The sequence below is a fragment of the Enhydra lutris genome, unplaced genomic scaffold (genome assembly GCF_002288905.1).
Source record: "Enhydra lutris kenyoni isolate GAN:26980312 unplaced genomic scaffold, ASM228890v2 scaffoldscaffold30, whole genome shotgun sequence".
Lineage (NCBI taxonomy): Eukaryota > Metazoa > Chordata > Mammalia > Carnivora > Mustelidae > Enhydra > Enhydra lutris.
Genome location: NW_019154114.1, coordinates 3,716,393 through 3,736,415, shown reverse-complemented (window position 1 = coordinate 3,736,415; position 20,023 = coordinate 3,716,393). Strand labels below are relative to the sequence as shown.

Sequence of the window (20,023 nt, the reverse complement as noted above, 5' to 3'; positions counted from 1 at the left end):
AGAGGCTTGGGAACCTCCCGATTTCTGTGCTCAGTGGACCGCTGATTCCAGCGGAGGCGGGCTACTGGCTGCCGTCTGAAGCGCGGGCTCCTTCCACGCCCCTCCCTCCTCAGTAGCTGTGTGCCTGGTCGCCCTCGCCTTGCCAGCCCCACCTTACTGTGTCTTCCCGCCCTGAGCTCGCTGACCCAGAGGTCCTGATGTCAGATTTGTCCTGACATCTGCCTGCTGCTCTCCACATGCTGGCTCCCTGCTCCCTCATCTGCCGCTGTCCTCAGTGTCACCTTTCCCGGCCCCCAGCCACCCTGTCCAGGTTGTCAGCCGCTTTCTCACTTTTAATTATTTCTTCCTGTTGCCTTTCTTCATAGTATTTAAGACAACTTTTAAGTAGGTTGAACCATATGGAATCATGAATATTTGACCAGTTTTGACCTACATGAATGGCAGTAGCACGTGGTCCAACTTCATCCATGTTTATTTGTTCAGTTGTCTATTGTGTGTCGTCCCCATCCCCTCCCCCCTGGCTGGTTCATCAGCTCCTTGGGGACAGGAGGACCAGCCATGCCAGCTATACTTGCCTAGCACGGACCCAGCCCAGGGCTGGCACCTGGGGCGTATTGTTAGCTGTTGCTGGGCGATGAGACTCGGGGCTGCTCTTGGGTCTCCAGCCAGACGTGATCCTCAGGCTCTGGCCCCAGCTGCTTCACACCCCTTCCTACTGAAAAGGCTTCTCCCATTGGTCCTGAGCTGCCATGGGTCATGCCCGTCGGCCTGTGTGGCCCCAAAATGAGAGCCTCTGCTCTCATCTCTTCTGAGCATTAGACTGATGCCTTGGGGTCAGGACAGCAGCCGGGGCAAGTCCTGACTGTAGCTTTGTCCTCCGACCTTCCAGCAGGGGTGGGCCTGGTGTTAGAGCCCTGTCCTCCCCACACTGTCTGGGATTTCAGTGGGGCCGAGGTGTCCACTGCAGGCTTACCCAGGCCTTCACTCTCCTTTGCTCCCTGCTCATCAGTGCCTCCACTGGAGGGAGGGACAGGAGGGAGGGACAGGCAGAGGAGGGGAGAGAAAGAACAAAGGAGCCCCACCAGTGTTTGTTTATTGCTCTGATGAAAATGTAGCCTGACATGTGGACCCTGGGCAGCAGGGTGGGACTTCCTGCGCCCTTCCCCTAGCGAGGCCGGCTCTCTTGTAACTGCCAACACCTTGGCCAGTTCTCTGTGGCAGCCAGTGGCTCCTTTTGAAGAGGGTAACCTGGAACGCCATGACCAGAGGCCCAGGGGAGAGAGTGAGGTACAGGGTTCGAGGAACCTGGGTCCCCTCCTGGCTCCGGAATTTGCTATCTTTGTGAGCATGGCCAAGTTCCTAAAGCTCTCCCAGCCCTTCCGATCTCTAATTCCTGTCGGCTATCTCTGGAGAGCCTATGGGGCAGTTGCCTAGTGTAGGTTTTGTGCCCCTTATGCAGGTCCTTGCCTACCCTGCTCTTAACAAAATTCACCAGTAAACCCCCCCCCCCGACATCCCCAGTCCCCTGCCTGTAGGCTGCCCCACACCTGGTGGATTTCCCCAGGAGCCATTAGTCCCTGTTTTCCTAGGAGGCAGTGTTAGCGGATGTCCGAGGGCTTTGGGTACTCATGCCCGTAGCCCTTCATTCCAGCACTTCTGATGGCCGGTTCTGATTTCCTGATCTCTGTGGCTGTGGTTGAGGTCATAGGTCCAGAAAACATGGCTCTTGCCCTGTGAGTAGTGTAGGAAAAGACTACAGCTTTTAATTTTTTTGAGCTCTTTTCCTGCCCTGTTAACTTCATATTTATGCCTCACCCTGGCCCTCCAGAATGCCCAGCATCTGTGGTTAGGGTTTCTGCAGAATAGTGAACCACAGGAGAAATTTGTCCTGTGTCCCTCTTCCTTTTCTTGGCATCTGATTGGTTCAAGTTCCTACAGCCTTGGGAGAGCATGGATTCCCCTAAAGATCTCTTTGGAGCCTGAAGATTGGTGGCTGCTATCACTTGAAGCAGCCCAGAGGCTGTTGGTTGGTGTGTGACCTTGGGCACTCCAGGGGCTGCTGGGAGCACCGTGGCAGCCTGGGGCAGTGGTGGCAGGGTGAGGGTGAGGCCATCTGCCACTTCGGTTTCAGGGAGATAGGAGAAGGCGGTGCTCCTCCAGCCCTTTCACTGAAGTCCTCCAGAAGCCGAGGACTGCTCACACAGGTGGCTGCTTCTCCACGGCCCTCCGAGCCCACGGAGCCCAAAGAAGCCTGCTAGCAAACCGGAAGTTACTTTGAAGTCTCCTCTTTTGTCTAAGAAATTCACATGGGCTTTGCATTCTGTTCTGTAATGTGTTCTTCTGTTTGTTTCTGTAGGAAACACCATGCTTACAATGTGGCTTGGAGTACCCCCTTCCTCGGCCACATGTTCCAGAGTTCCCAAATTTGGGAGGCCGAGAGGACTCCTGGGGGAGGGGCCCTGAGAAGACCCTTCCTAGCGTGGGTGATCCTCTTGTGGCCTGCACCAGGTTGTCTGTGCTCCCCGGAAACGAGGGCATTTGCTCACGTGGTTGAGGACCAGGCCAGGAGCCACATTTATTGCTGGTTCTTCACACTCCTCTCCTTTGAGCCCTCAAGGCAGCTCTGATTTATAGGTTCTGTTGACCCTTTTGGCGGAGCAGACACTGAGATGGGATCAGAAGGTTGGTGCTCCTTCCTGACCCGGCGGGCGGCTGGGCAGGGGGAGCTGCCCTCTGGTCTGCCGTGTGGGGCAGCAGGAATGAGGGAGTGGTGAGAGACCTCTAGGTTTCTCTCCTTAAGGCCAGAGGCTTCAGACTGGTTGGGACCCCCAGGTCGGCGCCCTGGGGGAGCTAGGCCTCTGTCTCTTTCTACCCAGGCATGACCGTGGGCTTCTCCCACAGATCACCATACATCTTGTTAACATACACATGCTGCTTTGCGGAGTCCAGGGTGGGGTCTGAGAACCTGCATTTCTAACTTAAGAGCCCTGGGAGAATCCTGCTGGTTGGGGAGCACACTTAGCAGAATAAGGCCTCAGAATAAGCCAGCCACCAGCTGCAAGGAGCGCTCTGCTGTGAGGCTGGGCCCTTTTCCCTGGCAGTTTTGTTCCTGTGGCTTCCTTGGGGTCAGGCAAGAAAGAGCCCAGTCCTGCGGGCTTTCTTGGGGGTGGGCAGCCCATCGCGGTGAAAGTTCTGCAGTGCGGGGCTTCCTGTTTCCTGCTCTGCCCACTGTTTGTTCCCTTCTCATTCGTTTCTTCGGGTTTTAGTTGTTGGGGGTTTTGTTGTGTTTGCTTTGTTTTAAGGGTCTGCAGGTTTACTCCTGCGCCAGGAGAGGTGCAGCCGTAGGCCAGAGGTTTTCTGTGTGGAGGCAAGTAGCGTGTTTGTAGCCAGAGCTACAGGTAGTGATGAGTGCTGGGTAGCGTGGAATGTGAGCTTTCCTCGCCGTCAGTCTTCTTACAACACCAGCTTTCCTTGATGCTGTGGGTCAGCCCCCACAAAGTGTTGTTGACAAAGGAGGTGTTTCGAGAGGTTTCTGCTCCCCCCAAATACAGATGACTGTCCTTTTGAGCCTAAACCAAATGTATGCTAGGACTGAGTTTGGCTGGATCCTTGGCCCACACCTAAAGGAAGATGTTTTGGTTCCCACCTGTGGGGAGCTCAGCTGGGCACTGGGAACCCCAGGATGGCATGTGTGGCATGTCAGCTGCTGTCTGACCTGTCTCCCCCCACCCTCAGGTGCTCAAGGAGAAAGCTTCCTACCATGCTGTGATGGGGGCAGCCCTTTCCCAGGGTGGGGAACATGTTGCTGCTGCCCTTCCGTGTTGGGGTTGTTCCTTTTCTCTTTCTCAAAAACCGTTGAGAAACATTCCAACCTTGCCTTGGAATCTGGGGGCATGGTGGAAGGTTCCAGCAGGCCACATCCCAGTGTGCAAAATTTCTTGAAGGTGTCCTTGCCTTTTGGGCCGCCTAGGGAGAGACCTGCCTCTTCTGGACCCCCTACTGCAGCGAGTTCTGGGCGGACAGAATGTAAGTGCACTTTGGCTGGCCAGGGGTGAGAGCAGTGTGGTAATTGCTGAAGAGGAAGATTCCAGTTACATTGTCTCCTTAACAACCGCACTTGTGAGGCGCTGAAAGGAAAAGCTGAAGGTGGCCAGAAAGCCTCACGGGCAATTATGTGGCCCAAGCCCCGGGGGGCTGAGTGATTGAATTCGAAGGTTTTACAAGATTGCTGGCCGCCTTGTTCTAAGAACAGAAGTGGGGGAACTGAGTGGGACCCATCTGGGAAACGACAGCTGACTCACCTGGGGATGGTGAACATTGATTAAGACCCTGCATTTGGGAACAATAGGCAGGTTGTCCTACCTCCCTAGCTGGCCTGGGGGCTCGGACTCTTCCCCTGCTCTGGTCGAGACTGAGACCGGTGACTTGGGCCTGGGTCATGACCTTGACAAGAGCTGTGCCTTTCTTCCCAGCTGAGGCCAAAGAAGCACTAGAAAGTCCAGAACAGCCCCCACTCCATGGACAGACCAGGGAGGGCGAGTGACATCATGGAGATCATATGGGTTTGGGGGCCACGGAGAGCCAGGCTTAAATTCCTGCATTCCTGCTCAGACTGAGTTGGGCTTCACTGCTCTGGGCCTCAGTTTTCCTCATCTGTAAATCAGGACTAAAAGTGTCCCCACAAGGTCTTGTAAAAACAAAACAAAATAATGTAAACAGGCGGGCTGGCATTGGAGTGTGAGGTTTCTGTTCTGACCTGTGCTTTGCAAACTGGGGATTCTGTGGGCTGCAGGGGGGAGGTTGCAGCAGACCGTGCCAAGCAAAACAGCCAGCAGGATTCGTGTGGGCCCAGGACCTGTTTTGCCACCCTAAGGAAGGGGAAGGCACCGTGAAAGCTTCTCAGTGCACCCAGGCTGCTGTTGGTGGGTCACGTGGTTAGATTTTCCGTAGAGCGGCGCTGCCCCTGGCAGGGGCTTGCTCGTGCTGCTGGGCGCCCCATGCTTGAGGCAGACGCAGGAGGAGCCAGGCAGGGTTTCCTGGAGGAAAACTGCAGCCGTGGATGAAACCGTGCCTGCTGCCTGGTGTCTCTGTCCTGCACACCAGGCCTAGGGTTCCTCACTCAGTCAATGACAGTCTGTTGTCGATACCCTCCCCCGCTGCAGCCCCTCACGGTGCTCCCAGCAGCCTCCAGAGGGTTTCCTGGAGCTCTGCCTGCTGACCTTGCCTTCAGGGAGGCTGCCCCAGAGCACTGTCCCCATAGAGAACCTCTCCAGGAGAGCCTTGGAAAGGGAAGTCCCACTTCCTCTGTCTGCTCTCAGCCCCATCGGGGAAGCCTCCAGTTTGGGCTGGGGCGGCCCCTGAGCCATCCAGGACGTGTCCTGAGAGCACCTGGAGCTGATTGTCCGGGGAGCAGCAGCGCTCAGGCTGCAGAGACCCCCACACATGTGAGTCCCGTCCCTACGTCTTTGTGTCCTTCTGTGTACATGTGCCACTCTTTTTTTTTTTTTTAAGATTTTTACTTATTTATTTGTCAGAGAGAGTGAGTACATGCAGACAGAGTGGCAGGCAGAGGCAGAGGGAGAAGCAGGCTCCCCGATGAGCAAGGAGCCCGATGTGGGACTCGATCCCAGGATGCTGGGATCATGACCTGAGCCGAAGGCAGCTGCTTAACCAACTGAGCCACCCAGGCGTCCCACATGTGCCACTCTTTTCTGGAGGTGTTGGTTTAGGTTCTGATATAACGCTCAAGTGTACTGTGTTGTGACTCAGCAGTGGCTGCTCTGGGATCCGGCAGCATCTGCCTAGACCCTTATGGACACGAGTGGTGTTCTCCAGGGCAAAGTCTGATGCCTGACTGTCCAGGGTCCTTGACTTGTGAGATTGCCGCCCTGGGCAGCTCTGTGCCCTCAGCCCTGTATTGCTAGTCTGCTCTATCTGTGTGTTTGGTGCTGGAGGAGGGAGGGGCTGATGAGCGGCTTCCATTTTGGAAATCCTCACTCCCTCCCAGTCTCTTCTGTTCTGGAGAGCAAAACTTCGTTTCCCAGAGAAGGGAAGCCTGTAAAGAGAGTGGTTTGGTTTCTTGAAATCAGATACTCTCAGCTGCAGCTAACCATAACCCAACTCAGAGTAGCCTGAGCAATGAGGTTGTCACTGGGTGTCTTAATGGCAGGCTTTAGAGTTGGTTTCATTCGGTGGCTCTGGCCCTGTTTTCCTATTCTAGTCTTGTTTGTGTCCTCAGTATGATTTCCTCATGGAGACAAAATGGCTGTGGTAGAAACAGGCTTCTCACCTGCTGGCCAGAAGGTAGGTGTCTTGCCAGTGACTTTTCTCTAAGTATGAGGAAGCGTGGTTTCCTTCAGCCCCTGCAAACCTCCCTCATGTCTCACTGGTCTGGGCTGGGCCCCTGTGTGCAAGGGATGCCTTATCCTGATTGGCTTAGCTTGGTGAGAAGTGAGTATTTCCCTTCAACCAACTGGGCTTCCTCTGGGTAGGGAGGCCTGGGCTTGGGATGGGGTCAGGTTTCCCTGGAACACTCAGGCCTGTGGCTAGACCCTGAATAAATAATGGGCTACTCTGACGGAAATAAGAGGAAAGAACTAGGGTCTAGTTCTTTTTATGGTCTTAAGACCATACTAGCCTGTGGTCTTAAAGCCCTTACCTCTAGTTCCTGGATTTCACTGGCTCTGGTCCCCCCTGCAGTGTTGTGGCCCTTCCTCCCACTGCCTTCCCCCACCTTTTCAGGGAGCCCTCATGTGTTAGTCTGCTCTGGTTTCCTGATTGAGGTCCAATGCCTGAAGGGCTCCCAGGTGCCAACAGCTGCTCCTCTGCCCCTGCTGTTCTCTCTTGGGCACTGTCCACCTTCCTGCTGTGCAGGCTGAGCACAGCCCGTCTCCCCTATGGGCACCATGGCAGTCTCAAGGACTAGGGGCTGGTGTCCCTCTTCAGTCTGTGCCATGTTGTCATTTGGGCCCCCGGCAGGGCTGCTTGTGGCCTTAGTCTCCCAGAGAATCCCCCCTCCGAAAGTCTGAGCTTCTTGCCTCCCTCCGTGCCCTTCCCTACACCCCTCCTCCCTGCGAGGTGGAAGTCTGTTCACAGTGCCCCGCAGGGGAACGGCTCCAGACCACCCTTCCAGTGGGCTCTTCTCCCACTCCAGCATTCATCGGCAACCAGACCCCCCTCCCCCCATGTACTCTGGGCCCAGGCACAGTTCCTGTCCTGTAGCCAGGCCTGCCAAACCCTGTTCTGAGTGGATCCAAGATGGTATCCAAGGTGGGTGGGGTGTTAAAAGAGAGAATTCCCCTCCTGGGCGGCAGAGGGTCACCCAGCCTTTGACAGGTGTGTGTCCTCTGGTCGCCTGTCCTCTGGCTCTTCCCTGTGGGTTTCCTTCTGAGAGGGGGAAATGCTCAGGGCCTGGGAACAGATGCCCGGCCTCTTACACTCTTGGTTTCTTGTCTTGATTTCTTCTTTCCTTTTTCAGTTAACATTTTAACAATGTAGTTACTTCCCTTCTTCCCAACCCTTGATCTGGGAACTACTATGTTGCTGATTTTGGAACCTACAGGAAAGTAGAAAGAAAACATTCAAGTCTCCTATAGACCTGCAGCTCAGAGAAAAGCACTGGATGCATTTTGTTGTCTTTCTTTCCAGTCTTTTTTCAAAACGTGTGAACGGTTTCTCACGAAAATACAGTTGGGTCACACTACGCACAATTTTATGTCCTGCTATTCTCACTGAACGCTCAATTGTGAGTGTTTTCTGTGTCATTAAGTACTATTTCACGACAGCATCCTTCAGTTCCTGCATGGTTTGCGGTTATCTCGGCATGCCAGGATTTCATTTTTCATTATTTTTGGTGGTGCTGCCATGGGCATCCATGATTATTTGCACAAAATAAATTTCTAGAGGTAAATTGGTTTTCTGCTCCACCTTCCAACCTGAGCACTGTCCCTGTTCTCCAGGGATGGGCCTCAAAGCCCCCTTCTGTGCTTGGAGTTCAAATCCCAGCTGAGCGTTCCCATCAGCTACTTCCGTGGCACTTGCTGCTGCTGAGCGGAAACCGTCCCCTGGCGGCAGAGGGTCATGCTGTGCCCTGGTGTCTTGGGCTGTGCTCTTTACACAGAAGCCACCCACGGATCCTTTTGAAGCATAAAACCCTACCGCCTCTCGTTACAGCGGGAAGATGCCCGAAGTGGACTACGTAGTTCTGTCCGAATGGTTTGACTGGATCGTGAGGAACATCGACGTGTCTGTCGATTTGATAGGTGAGAGGCCCCTCTCCCTGCCCAGGGCCCCAAGAAAGATGTGCTTTGTGGGACTGCCAGCCAGCAGGGACAGCGGGCAGGGCCCCAACCCTGGTGATTCTTTCCCCCACGTTAATTCTGCCTCCTCTCCAAGGGCAGGCAGGATCTGGGGACTTTGGGTGCCTCCTTGTCTTTATTCCGCAAGCTGCTCTCCCCTGGGTCCATTGTGATTTGATGGTTCTTTCAGTGTGTAAGGGAGGGAGGAGGGACAGAACCAGGACATTTCCCGAGGCCCACTGCGCCGGAACCCGGGCGAAACTTTGTGCCCATGTGGAACCTCATTCAGCCTCCCAACAACCCCGTGGGACTGGTGACATGGCAAGAAAATGAAGTGGGGTTGAGGGTCCAGATGCCTGAAGGCCACACCGGCAGTCAGTGGTCAGACTGGGAGCTGGCTGTGGTCCATGTCTCCTGCTCCGAGCGCCTGCAGATGATTCTCTCCACGCCTGACGCACAGGCCTTCCTTCCCCCTCACCCTGGCCTCCACTTGCAAGCCACAAACAGAGTAATCGGAGCCACATTCTGGATCTTTAAATCTCAGTGTACCTGCGGACCACTCCCGAGACCTGTTACCAGAGGCTGCAGCTGAGATGCAGGGAAGAGGAGACGGTCATTCCCCTGGTAAGGGCCCCCTGGAACCCATTCAAAGACCGGGAAGCCACGTCCATCCCAGCCTGGCCCCTCCGTCCATGAGATCCTTGTGCTGTCGCCATGAGAGAGAAGTGGGAGTTTAGCACACTGCCTGGCAAACTCTGACTTCCGCTGTGGCGCGAGACCCTGTGTGAAGTCCAGAGTCGCCTGATTTCCCAGGGCCCCGGATGCTGTGGTTGCCACCCTCTCTGCCCGATGGTGTCCCTTCTCCCTCCCCCTGCCGGGCACCCCCAGGGCGTGTCCTATCCACCTCCTGAGGATTGCTTGCCTCTGTGCCCAGCTCTGGAGCCTTGCTAGAACACTCCCTCCTCGCAGCTATACCCCCAGCGCTGAGTGCCGTGCTGGGCTCGGAGGTGGTCCTCTCAGCTCCTCGCCCAGTGCCTTGCCCTTCTGGGCTCTGGCTCAGGGCCATAGGGCCTCCTGTCAGGACCGTCGTAACTGTGGGACTGCTCTCCTCTTCCTCCTCCTGCACTCCCCACGTTCTCTCCGAAACTGGGCTTCCAGTGGCTCCTGGGGCAATGTTTCTATGACAGAACACCATTCCTGCAATTTCCCAGCCACCAACCCTTCGGTGTCTTGCTGCTGTCTAGAATAAAGGCCCCGATGTAGCATGTCAGCCCAGATTCTGCTAGATCGGCGTTGTCTCCCTCCACTCCCTGCCTTTCATGCTCTGGCCATAGATACCAATCGTGGCTACACACACACTCACACTCGCCCTGCAGTTACACAAATGTGCCTTTGTGCAGTGGTTTCTGTTGCCTTCCAAGTTCAGCTCAGATGTCACCTTCTCCAGGAAGCCTTCCCTGACCTTCCCTCCATTGTACTCCCCTAACCTCTGGGCTTACGATGATCACGGCACTAAAGACAAGCATACTGAAACTGTTAAATATTTGTTCCCCGTCCCTTAGCAAACTGAGCTTTTTAAGATTAGGTCTCATTCCCTGCATCCCCAGCAAGTTTTCCAGAGCTTAGCACCTAGGAGTTGCTCACTTAATACTGAACTGAATGCCTCATGTGAATGCCATTGGGACAGAGGCTGGGCAGGCATTTTCTGGGACGTCATGGGAATCTGAAATCAGGATGGGCTGGTCTGCAGGCTCGGGAAGACCTGTCTGGCTCCTGAGGCCCACCCAGCCTTGTCTTACCCAAACACCAGTAAGGTTAATACCAGCCATGAGGGCGTAGGAGGCCTACGCCCTCCTTCTAGGTAGCTCCTTTGAAATCTAGAAACATGAGTGATGGGAGGAAGGGCGCAGTGGGGCAGGGCTGGGCCAAGCCGTGGTAGGACACGGGCACTCTGTGTGGTGACCCAGATGTTCTGAAGAAATGGCATGTCTGGAGTCCCTCCTAACCATTATTAGCCAGGCCATTATCTCAGTGTTTCTGACAAAGTTTATAGGACGTATCTGTCATTGTCAAAGGATAACTCGGGGATGGATGAAAAGGTGGCATTGCAGTTTCCCTGGGAGCTTCTGGGCTGGCAGTAAATTGGTGCTTGGGAAGGTGGCCGTGGGTGGCCAGAGCACTGTGGCCTGCGCATGAGAAAGTGTCCAGTTCTGCCCAATGCAGAGGCACCAATGGCTTAGGGGTGTGTCCAGACCTTCCCCCCGGGTTTCACCTTATGGGACTTTCTGATACTGGTCTTCATGATCTAGAGGACCCACAAGGCACAAATTGTCTGCTGGGTGGAAGCAGCAGGAGGGGGTCTCCTAGGCCAGTGAAGGTCACAGTCTTCTTGGGAAGGACAGAGTGGATAGGGTGATTGAGAGGCTGCCCAGGGCTGGAATGTTCGGCCATGGAGCAGCTGTGGACCCCACCACGAAGGAACTGGTGGCCGTGCTGACGGAGAAGTGGGTGTCAGAAGAGAGGCCAGGTGGATGGTGTGTGCGAGCCACCAGCGGCGCAGAATAGCGCTGGAGGGAGGGAGTAGGCAGTTGGAGGGGTCCCTCTAACTGTCACCGTGCTCCGGCTGGCTGGGTGGAGGGAGTGGCTGCATTTATGGCTCTCCTCCTGAGCAGGTTGGTGGTTGCAGACCCCTTCGTCTAAGCCAGCACCCCGTGGCCATGAACACTCAACACCCCCGCCTGAGATCCTTGCTGGAGAGGTTTGCTCCCCTCCCCGATGGCCTGTGTGCATATGTGTGTCTCTCTGTGTGTGTGTTTCCTGCAGGAATACCTGAACGCTATTCACCACCTCTATGAGGAGTGGCTCATCAAAGGGGGCCTTTTCCCTGTGGCAGCCCCTGTTCTGGTAAGTACCCCTGGCAGGGCTGAAGACTTTTCTGGAAGGAGGAGTGACCCAGGGAACGTCAGCCATTCTGCAGTCTGGGGAAGGGCCAGGTCCTTCAGAGCTGGTGGATTGAAAGGAAGGAAGCAGGGAGGGTAGATGGGGCCCTTTCTCTCTCCTGGTTCCTATTCTAGACTGAGTCTCCGGGTCCGTTCGACGGACCCAGGAGAAGGTGGCCTGTCCCTGTGTCATTACACCAGTGGCTACAGTAGCATCTCACTTATCCAGTGTCATTGGTAAAGGAGCGTTCCAGATGGCTGAAGCCTCTAGACCTGGGTTTTGGCTTTAGCCCCTGGGGATGGTGGTCTCTCTGATGCAACCATCCCTTCTCCAGTGGATGGCAGCCACGGAGCCTCGTTGCCCCATTCCTCGGTGACCCAGGGCATCTGAAGAAACACCGGTCGCTGTCCTGGTCTGTTACAGAGTGGTGCCCTTAGGAGGTGCTGAGGTGTGTAGGGTGGTTTGCCCTAGACCACTCTTGTCTTGGAGTTCCTGTTTTGGCTTCGTGTAGCAGCTTCTCCTGCCGACACTTGCCACTTCTAACTGCGTGCCGTTTCTGCCCTGCCTTTCCCTGCTTCCCTGTCCTGTCCTCCCCTGATACGCTGCTGCTCAGTTTTTCAGGCAGGCAGATGGATCCCGAGATGGTCGGGAACGTGCACCCAGTGTAGGATCTGAGGGAGGGCCGCGCACAAACTTCTGTGCGTGGCCTGAGGGACATCTGTGTGGGCTGCTCGGACACGTCTACTCATCATGGTGCTTCCAGGCTATGAGGTTGCTGGAAAGTGAGATGTTACTGTACTGGATTTTTAAGGAAATAAAATCTGTTTTCCCCCATCATTATTGGATAATATAAAATGATGGGGGGAAATCATTCACAGGCTAGCTGCAGGGACAACTGTAGCGGATTCTTAAGTGGAAACGTAGTTGAGAATGTGAATTAGCCTAGAACCTGGTGCTGTTCTGCTCTAACCCTCCTTTTTAATCTGCCTGTGACCTTGGACTTCTCTGCCTCTCCTTGCCTCCTCCTGCCTGCCTCCATCTCTCTCCCTCTTCATCTGTAAAGGGAGGGTGATGTTGAGGTCAAGTGCAGCCCTGTGACCCATGTGTTTAATTTCCAGGTGATTGAGGCTGACCACGACATGCAGAAAATGTTAAAACTCTTTGAACAAAACCGGGACCGAATATTAACTCCAGAGAATCAGAAACATGGTTCATAGGATGGGAAAGATCATGCCAGAAAAATGCCTGCTGCTGTGAGGTTAGCTATTAGGAGCAATTTGGAAATACCCACTCTCGGGAGGGCTTGATATCTGGCCACATTTGTTTTCCTGATGGTCTTTTCCTCTTTGTCACCGTCTTCCTCCTTGGTCTCTGGCCCTTGTGGGTAAATGACAAATGGGACCAATGGGTTTGTCATGCCCTTTGGTGTTTGCAGCCTTGCATTCCCCCAGCACTTCTCCTGGTGGCTTCCCACTGCTGGGTCCCTGTGATTAAGGAAAGAGCCACCCGAAGTTATGCTGGGCTTAGGGTCTCTAACCCTTCCGACTACCCAGGAGGGCGAGGTAGTGGCCTCACATCCCAGGGAGAAAGTTGAAACTCAGAGAGGCTAAGTGACTCCCCCAGGGTCCCACAGCCAGTGACAGTGGTGTTGGCACAATTCAGACTTTTGGTGACTCTAGAACATTCTCTCCTTCATCCTGAGAGCCTGTCTTCCCTTGCTAGAGATCTCACATGTGTATGGAGAGCCAGCAGTGCGTGGAGCCAGTGTCATCATTTTCTCATTATCTGAGCAGTTCGCAAGGACAGTCGATGTTCTTAGACTTCCATAAAATTGTGCTGTGTTTGGCTTGAGCCCAGCGTTAAGTGGTTTCCCAGCAGGAGGCTGCCGTGGCATTCGCTACCGCGGCATCTGGCCTTCCATGTCCTTAGGAGAATCACGCAGCGGGTCCTGACCGGTGCTCGGTCTCCTTGGCGATGAAGGCCTTGCCGGGGCTGATGTCAGTTCTCAGTCAGGAAATGGCTTTGGTGCCTGGGTGGTTTGCCCAGGGCCAAGCTGGGGCGAGGGGCCACCAGCCCTGGCTTCTGAGGCCTCCTTACTCTACTGGCCTCGTGTGAAGAGCTTTGCCCTTGGAATTACTGAGAGTCTGTGGCCCGGGAGAGAGACACACGTGGCCTTAAGAATTTTTAAAATGTTTTTCTATCCAAGAGACACTTTGGACCATAGAGCATGAAATCATCTTTATTGGTTCAGAAAATATCTTAGCTTCACTCAGCTGCAACAATGCATCAAAGCCGCAGCTGTCTCTTGAGTCAAGTGGAAAGAGAAAGAAAGAACATTCTTTTAAGAGGGCAATCTGGACTGGAAGATCAGGGCTTGTAAGCAGAGGCTCTTGGAGCACGGGTGCTCCTGATATTTTGGAGGTGGGCCGAGAGAGCTTCGAGAAGACTGGTTGTAGACATGGGGAAGGGTCAGTTGTGACTTTGGGGAAACAGGCCTCAGCCTCTCCTCACAGTGGTTGGCATCAACGAAGGTTAGACGGCCTCATTCTGGCCTCTGCGTGAGTGTGGACTCTGTCCGTGCAGTTCTCTGACTCGATGTGCGTGACTGGAGTCCTGGTGGTCCGGTCCCAGAGGGAGGCAAGCACTGTGACTCCTGGACCAGTTCTTGGGCTCTGTGAGCAGGACGAGGGGCGGCAGCCTAGCAGGGACGTGTCTCTCCGCCCAGATGTCAGGGATTGACCAGAAGTCTGGGGTCAGGAAGCAGGAGCCTGTGCTGCCAGGTGTCGTGACGAGCCCCGGACGTCTTTGGGAATTTGTAAGTGAACAGTCCAGGATTTGCCCCACAGCTGAATTTGAGCATCTCTTTTGGGGGAAATGCGATTTAAACAAAAGTAAAGTCTTGCCCTGTGGTAGCCAATATATCCTTCACCTAAAACCTGCCGTGAGTCTTAACGTGCTGCCTCGGCCAGGGATTTGAGCTCTGAGCAGCAGTAGGATAATGTTTTCATTTGTTTAGGCCTCATCTTTCCTAATGTGGGATGTGCGGGTCTGGGAGAGCGCCCTATCCTCTCGCTCTAGGACTGCGGGTGCTGTGGGTCTGCGGACAAGGGTTGCTTTCCCGGTGTGGCAGGTGGGGCCAGTGGCATAGGGGTCGTGGAGCAGTTACAGAAGCGAGGGCAGAAGGAGGGCAGATGGCCTGTGGTGGGCACGGGGCCTGGTTTTTAGAGCAGAGGGAGGCGCGCTCCAGGACTCCCAGGAATGGCTGGTGTCTCTAAATTGCCAATACAGCGAGTCAGGGCAATGACATCCCCGATTTGCTGGTGTCACCCCATTCTTACCCTGATGCGGGGTTCCAGAGAGCATAACAGGAGGATGCCCCAGAGCGGCCCCAGCTGCTTTGACCCTTGATAATTAAAAAAAAATTTTTTTGAATAGCATATACATTTGCTTTTAGTCAGTATTTTCAGTGAAATAATTCTATTTACACTTCAGCTTTTTAATTTTACATGCAAAAGACATGATTGGAATCATTCAGAAATATTTCCTGTACCTGGTGATTAAAAAAAAAACAACAATGAGGTGGAAGTGTATTTCTGTGTCGCATGGGAGTGTGGAGGTAGGTGATTCAAGGCTGGTGTGGTGGCTCCAAGGCCGTCAGGGTTCTGGGCTCTTTCTGGCTTTCTGTTCCCAGTTCAACTTCCTGGTTCATGGCTTCCTTCCTCCAGGGACTTCCCTGTCCTTGGTGGTGCCAGAGCTCCTACTCTGCCTACTGTTGGCATCAGGGCACCCTGTGCCCTGCTCACACGTTCTAATGTGGATGATGACCTTCTCAAGGCTCAACTGAGATAAGCTGGAAGGTTCTAGGCCTTGGAGGTGGGACAATGACAGGAGGGAAGTCTGGATTCACGAGCTCGACCACAGGTCTGGCGTCAGGGCCATGGCGCCCTCTGGCCCATCCTGTCCCTCCCTCCTGCCCTCACATCATGTCTCCCTCACTGCCTGGTGCTCTGGTGTCCTCAGCTCAACCTGCCTCCTGCGTTGGGCGGAGCCAGGTGAGGGCATGACCACCGGACTGCCGCACTCCCACAGCGTGGCTCTCGGGAGGTGTAAATGACACCTCCCTAACTGTCGGCCCTGAGAAATGATGTCACCTCTCCGTTCCTCTTCCTACCCCCTTTCATTTCTGTCTGAGCCCCTCACCTAGATGCGATGTGCACCCCTCCCTGCCTGTGGAACACCTCAGTCAGAGACCCTTTCGGGACCTCCCGAAGATTCCCACCACCAGACCCAGGGAAGGACTGAAGCATTTACAACTCTGGGAGCAGGTAATTGTTTCTAGAACCTGCCTACCCCGGCTGCTGTTGAATCTGTGCCATGTTGTTTTCCTAGAGCCCTGGAGCCAGATGGGGGCGCTCACTTCAAGTGCTCCCCTGTCTGTGGAATGAGTAACATTCATCCCAGTGGCCTCTCCACCCTGAAAAATTACAGTTATTAAAGTAATTGACGAGCTCCTGGAAATGTCAGCCCTCCCTGTTGAAAATCTAATAACAATAATAGCCCGCCTGGTGCTTCTGGGCTCTGGCGGTGGATTACTCACTCAGGGCCCCAGGGTCACTGGCATGGGCCTTTCTTTTCCTCAGAACCCCAGCCCCGCCGCTCCCCTAAGGCTGAGTGAACTCCGTGTTCCTCTAGTTTACATAAGACAGTGAGCTTGCCAAAGGCGGTCATTAAACAGAAGCCAAGCGAGAGCCAGTCTTGTGGAATCCAGAGTAGGTATCGGCATTTACTGCTGTCTTCCTGAATTTCTGCATTTCTTGGCTTTCCCTTCTTCAAGGCTGGGGTCCGTGGAACACAGGTGTCCTAGGAGATAATAATAGGTGTTGTCAGAAAGGGGGGTTCCTTAGTCTAGGAGATTCAGGAAGCGCCACCTGGGAACTTTCTCTGAGACGCACAAGGTGCATTGGTTTAGTTAAACTCGAGCAGTCCTGTGATAAAAACACCTTTTCAACTTTATTAAAGCCAAGGGACTCTCAAATTCATTGACAGTGGAAGCCCTCACTGGGGAATAGCCATTAACAGCCTCCAAGTGTGCCTATGCTCCTCGGAACACACATGGGAAAAGCATTGTTTTAGGGCACCTGCAGCTGCTGCTGACTCTCAGCTCTTGTGCCCTTTGGGAGTCTCTAGCTCCTGGTTCTCTGACTTCAGTGCATCTGAGTCCCCTGGAGGACACGTTAAACCAGGGATTACGAGGCCTACCCCCAGAGTTTCCAGTCGAGCAGGTCTGGGGTGTACATGAGAATCTATTCTCTCACACCGTTCCAGGTGACCAGGAGGCTGTGGTCCAGGGACCACCCTTGGAGAGCCACCTCTCTAGACTGACATTTTCTAGAATTGGACATCCCAGAATTCCAAGAAACCTTGGCACCTTTTTGGTTGTTGAACATCTTGTGATTGTTGGTTATCCTGTCTGTCAAACGAGAGAATTGCTCACCTCTCAGGACTTGGCACATGGAAGGGGCCCGGACGAGGGCTGGGTATGCTGCAAGTGTCCCTGTAAATGTTCGTTTGTCCAATGTGGCCCAGAAAATGGGACCGTGACGCAGTTACTTGGTGGAGGAATGGCAGCAGCTGCACTGACTGGCACTTCCCGTCAGAGTGGTGTTGACGTGTGCTCTCACCGGCTCATCAGGGGCCACCATGACTGATCTGTTCAGTGGGCACAGGCCACAGGCCTGGTGGAGTTCTGGAATAACAGAGCATGGGGCAGGCAGTTGGCCCTTCTCTTCATTTTAAAAATGTTCCTCCTTCTCATGGGGTCTTGATCTGTACCTGGCATCCCGTGGCATGAGAGGGAGGCCTGGAGAGACATAGCTGCTTCTCAGGCCATGGGACGGACATTTCCTGTACCAGCAAGGTCCTGGGTTCCTCACACAATAAACTGGTGGTTTTCTGTTCTGTCTGCCTTCTTGGAGATCTCCTTCTCACTGGGCTCAGGTCACCACTCACTCGTCCTTTCCCTAATACACAGAGCAGATTTATTTGTAGCCAGGGATGTGTAGATGTTGGCAGCTCTGGGGTCATCTTAGGAAATGCCCAGAGAAAATGGTCAATGGCCAGTCGTTAAGTTTTAAGTGAATCTTACCTTTTGGGATCCAGTTGGCTTTATGAGTGGGACTTGGGCTTTTCGGTCAGAATATGGGCTGGGATCCCAGTTTCCTTGGTTGTTGGGTGCAGAATCTTGGACAGATCACCTCATTTCTCTGGTCCTGTTTCTTCCTTCTCTGGACACTGGGGTTCTATTTTCTCCCTCATAAGGAGAGAGGCTACACAGACTGTGAAGGGGTAAGTTAAATGAGGGATGGACACAGAGGATCTGGAGCGGTGCCAGGCTATTCCCTGCTCCTTCAAACCCCTTCCAACTCTGTGTAGTTGGCTGGAGAAGAGACCAGATTTTCTTGTACCTTCCTGGAGTAGGAAGCTGTTGGTGGGCTGCTCCAAGCCAGGGTGGTGGAGATCTTGCATTTTCATTTTATTTATTTATATATTTAACATATAATGTATTATTTGTTTCAGGGGTACAGGTCTGTGATTCATCAGTCTTACACAATTCACAGCACTCACCATAGCACATACCTTTCCCAGTGTCCATCACCCAGCCACCCCATCCCTCTCACCCCCCTCCCTTCCAGCAATCCTTAGTTTGTTTCCTGAGATTAAGAGTCTCTTATGGTTTGTCTCCCTTTCTGGTTTCATCTTGTTTCATTTTTCCGTCCCTTCCCCTATGATCCTCTATCTTGTTTCTCAAATTCCTCATATCAGTGAGATTATATGATAATTGTCTTTCTCTGATTCACTTTTTCACTTAGCATAATACCGTCTTGTTCCATTCACGTCATTGCAAATGGCAAGATTTCCTTTTTTGATGGCTGCATAATATTCCATTGTATTTATATACCACATCTTTATCCATTCATCTGTGGCTTTATTCATCCATCCATGGACATCTAGGCTCTTTCCATAGTTTGGCTATTGTGGACATCCCGCATTTTCATTTTTAAGACTTGGTTCTTCATCAGGGCTACGGGGGAGTTCGTAATTCACCATCTTCGCCAGCCATTTTCTCAGCCCAGAGTCCTCAGGCCATCTGTAAGCAGGCTTCTGTTCTCTCCCTGTCTTTCGACAGCACTTCCCATGTATCAGTCCTCTGCCAGGCCCTGTGCTGGGTGAGAAGTGCACACTGGTGAACAGGACAGACGTGGCCCCTCCACTAATGAAGCATGTAGTTTAGCTCCTCATAGATGCCCCGACCTGAAATATCTTTGAGAAAACCCACACTGGGGCAGGAGGGCACCAGTAGCCTCAGCACTCCTTTCTGCTGGGGGAAAGAATTAACAACATAATATATTCCAAAAAATCAGTGACAAAAGTAATACAAACAATAACATTTTAGTGAAGTAGCAGGATACAAAATTAGCATATGAAACAAGAAACAGCGGTCATAATGGTAGTGAAAATCCCATTTACAATGGTAACTAAGATGGTTAAATGCTTTGGAATAAATTTAACAATATATGTACAAAAACATAGAAGAAAAATGCTAAAAACTCTCCTCAAAGATAGCAAATAAGACTTGAACAAATGTAAAGACATCTCATTCTTGGAAAGGAGGGATCATCAACGTAAAGATGTCAGTTCTGCCTAACTTAAGTTACACATTTAATACAATCTCAGTAGAGACACCATAGTCTATTTTATGGAATTCTACACATCATTCTACAGTTCATATAGAAAAGTGAACATTCAGGAATAACCAGGAAACCACTCAAAAACAAAAACGATAATGGAGGACTAGCCTCACCAGACATTCAAAGGTATCTGAAACCTCTAGTATTAGAACAGTGTGGTACTGCTGCATGAATAGACAAAGCAGTGAATCAAATAACTCAGACCTGAGCACACGTGGAAATTTACTACATGATCAAGATGTCATCTCCAATTGCTGGGGTAAAGATGGACTTTTAAACAAATGGTGCCAAGGTGACCTTTTGGGGAAAGATAAAGATAGATCCATATCTCACACCATACCCAAGAATAAACTCCAAGTGGTTAGGGATCTAAATGTAAAAAATTGAAACCAGGCAAGTACCTTGATTTAGGGAAAGCTTCCTAACTGTGATTCAAAATCCAAGGGCAGCTAAAGGTTAATCAATTTGACTAAGTAAAAATTTTTAAAAATTGTGTGATAAAACCCATCATGAACAAAGTCAAAAGACCAGAAACCGGGAGAAAATGCAATTTACAAAACAGACAAAGGGTGAATATTCCTAACTACCCATGAAGAATTCTTTAAAAATGAAGGGCAAAGGACCAAAAATCAAATAGAAGAATGGGAAAAAGATGTGAAAGACAGTTTACAAAAAAGATCTAAAAATGGCCTGTAAACATGTGAAAAACACTCAAATTCAGAAATACAAATGCTATGGTCTGAATATTTGTGTCCCCCCACCCCTACCCCACCCCACCCCACCACCAAATGCACATTTTGTAAACATAATGCTCAAGGTGATGGTATTTAGGAGAACCCTCAGGAAGTGATTAGGCCATGAGAGCAGAGCCCTCATGAATGGACTCAGTGCTGTTATTAAAAGGGACCCCACAGAGCTCCCATGCCTCTTCTACTATGTGAAGACACAGCAAGACAGCAGTCTGCAAACTGGCCAAGAACCTTCGCCAGAACCCAGCCATAGTGGCACTACATTGTACTTCCAGCCTCCAGAACTGTG

The 20,023-nt window shown here is 52.5% G+C and overlaps 1 protein-coding gene across 4 annotated transcripts in view; it reads left to right on the top strand.

Annotated features, from left to right (window-relative positions):
- The window catches only part of LOC111152794 (thymidine kinase 2, mitochondrial), a 30,125-nt gene extending 12,930 nt beyond the window's left edge, over positions 1 to 17,195 (top strand). For 3 of the 4 annotated variants that reach the window (XM_022511435.1, XM_022511434.1, XM_022511433.1), the window contains 4 exons: positions 8,173 to 8,261; positions 8,842 to 8,921; positions 11,121 to 11,201; positions 12,356 to 17,195. In XM_022511435.1, coding sequence (XP_022367143.1) covers positions 8,173 to 8,261; positions 8,842 to 8,921; positions 11,121 to 11,201; positions 12,356 to 12,454 — 349 coding nt within the window. In that variant the 3' untranslated portion in view covers positions 12,455 to 17,195. The remainder of the gene's footprint in view (positions 1 to 8,172; positions 8,262 to 8,841; positions 8,922 to 11,120; positions 11,202 to 12,355) is intronic. The other variant, XM_022511432.1, reaches the window with a different exon arrangement.
- The last annotated feature ends 2,828 nt before the right edge of the window (positions 17,196 to 20,023 follow it).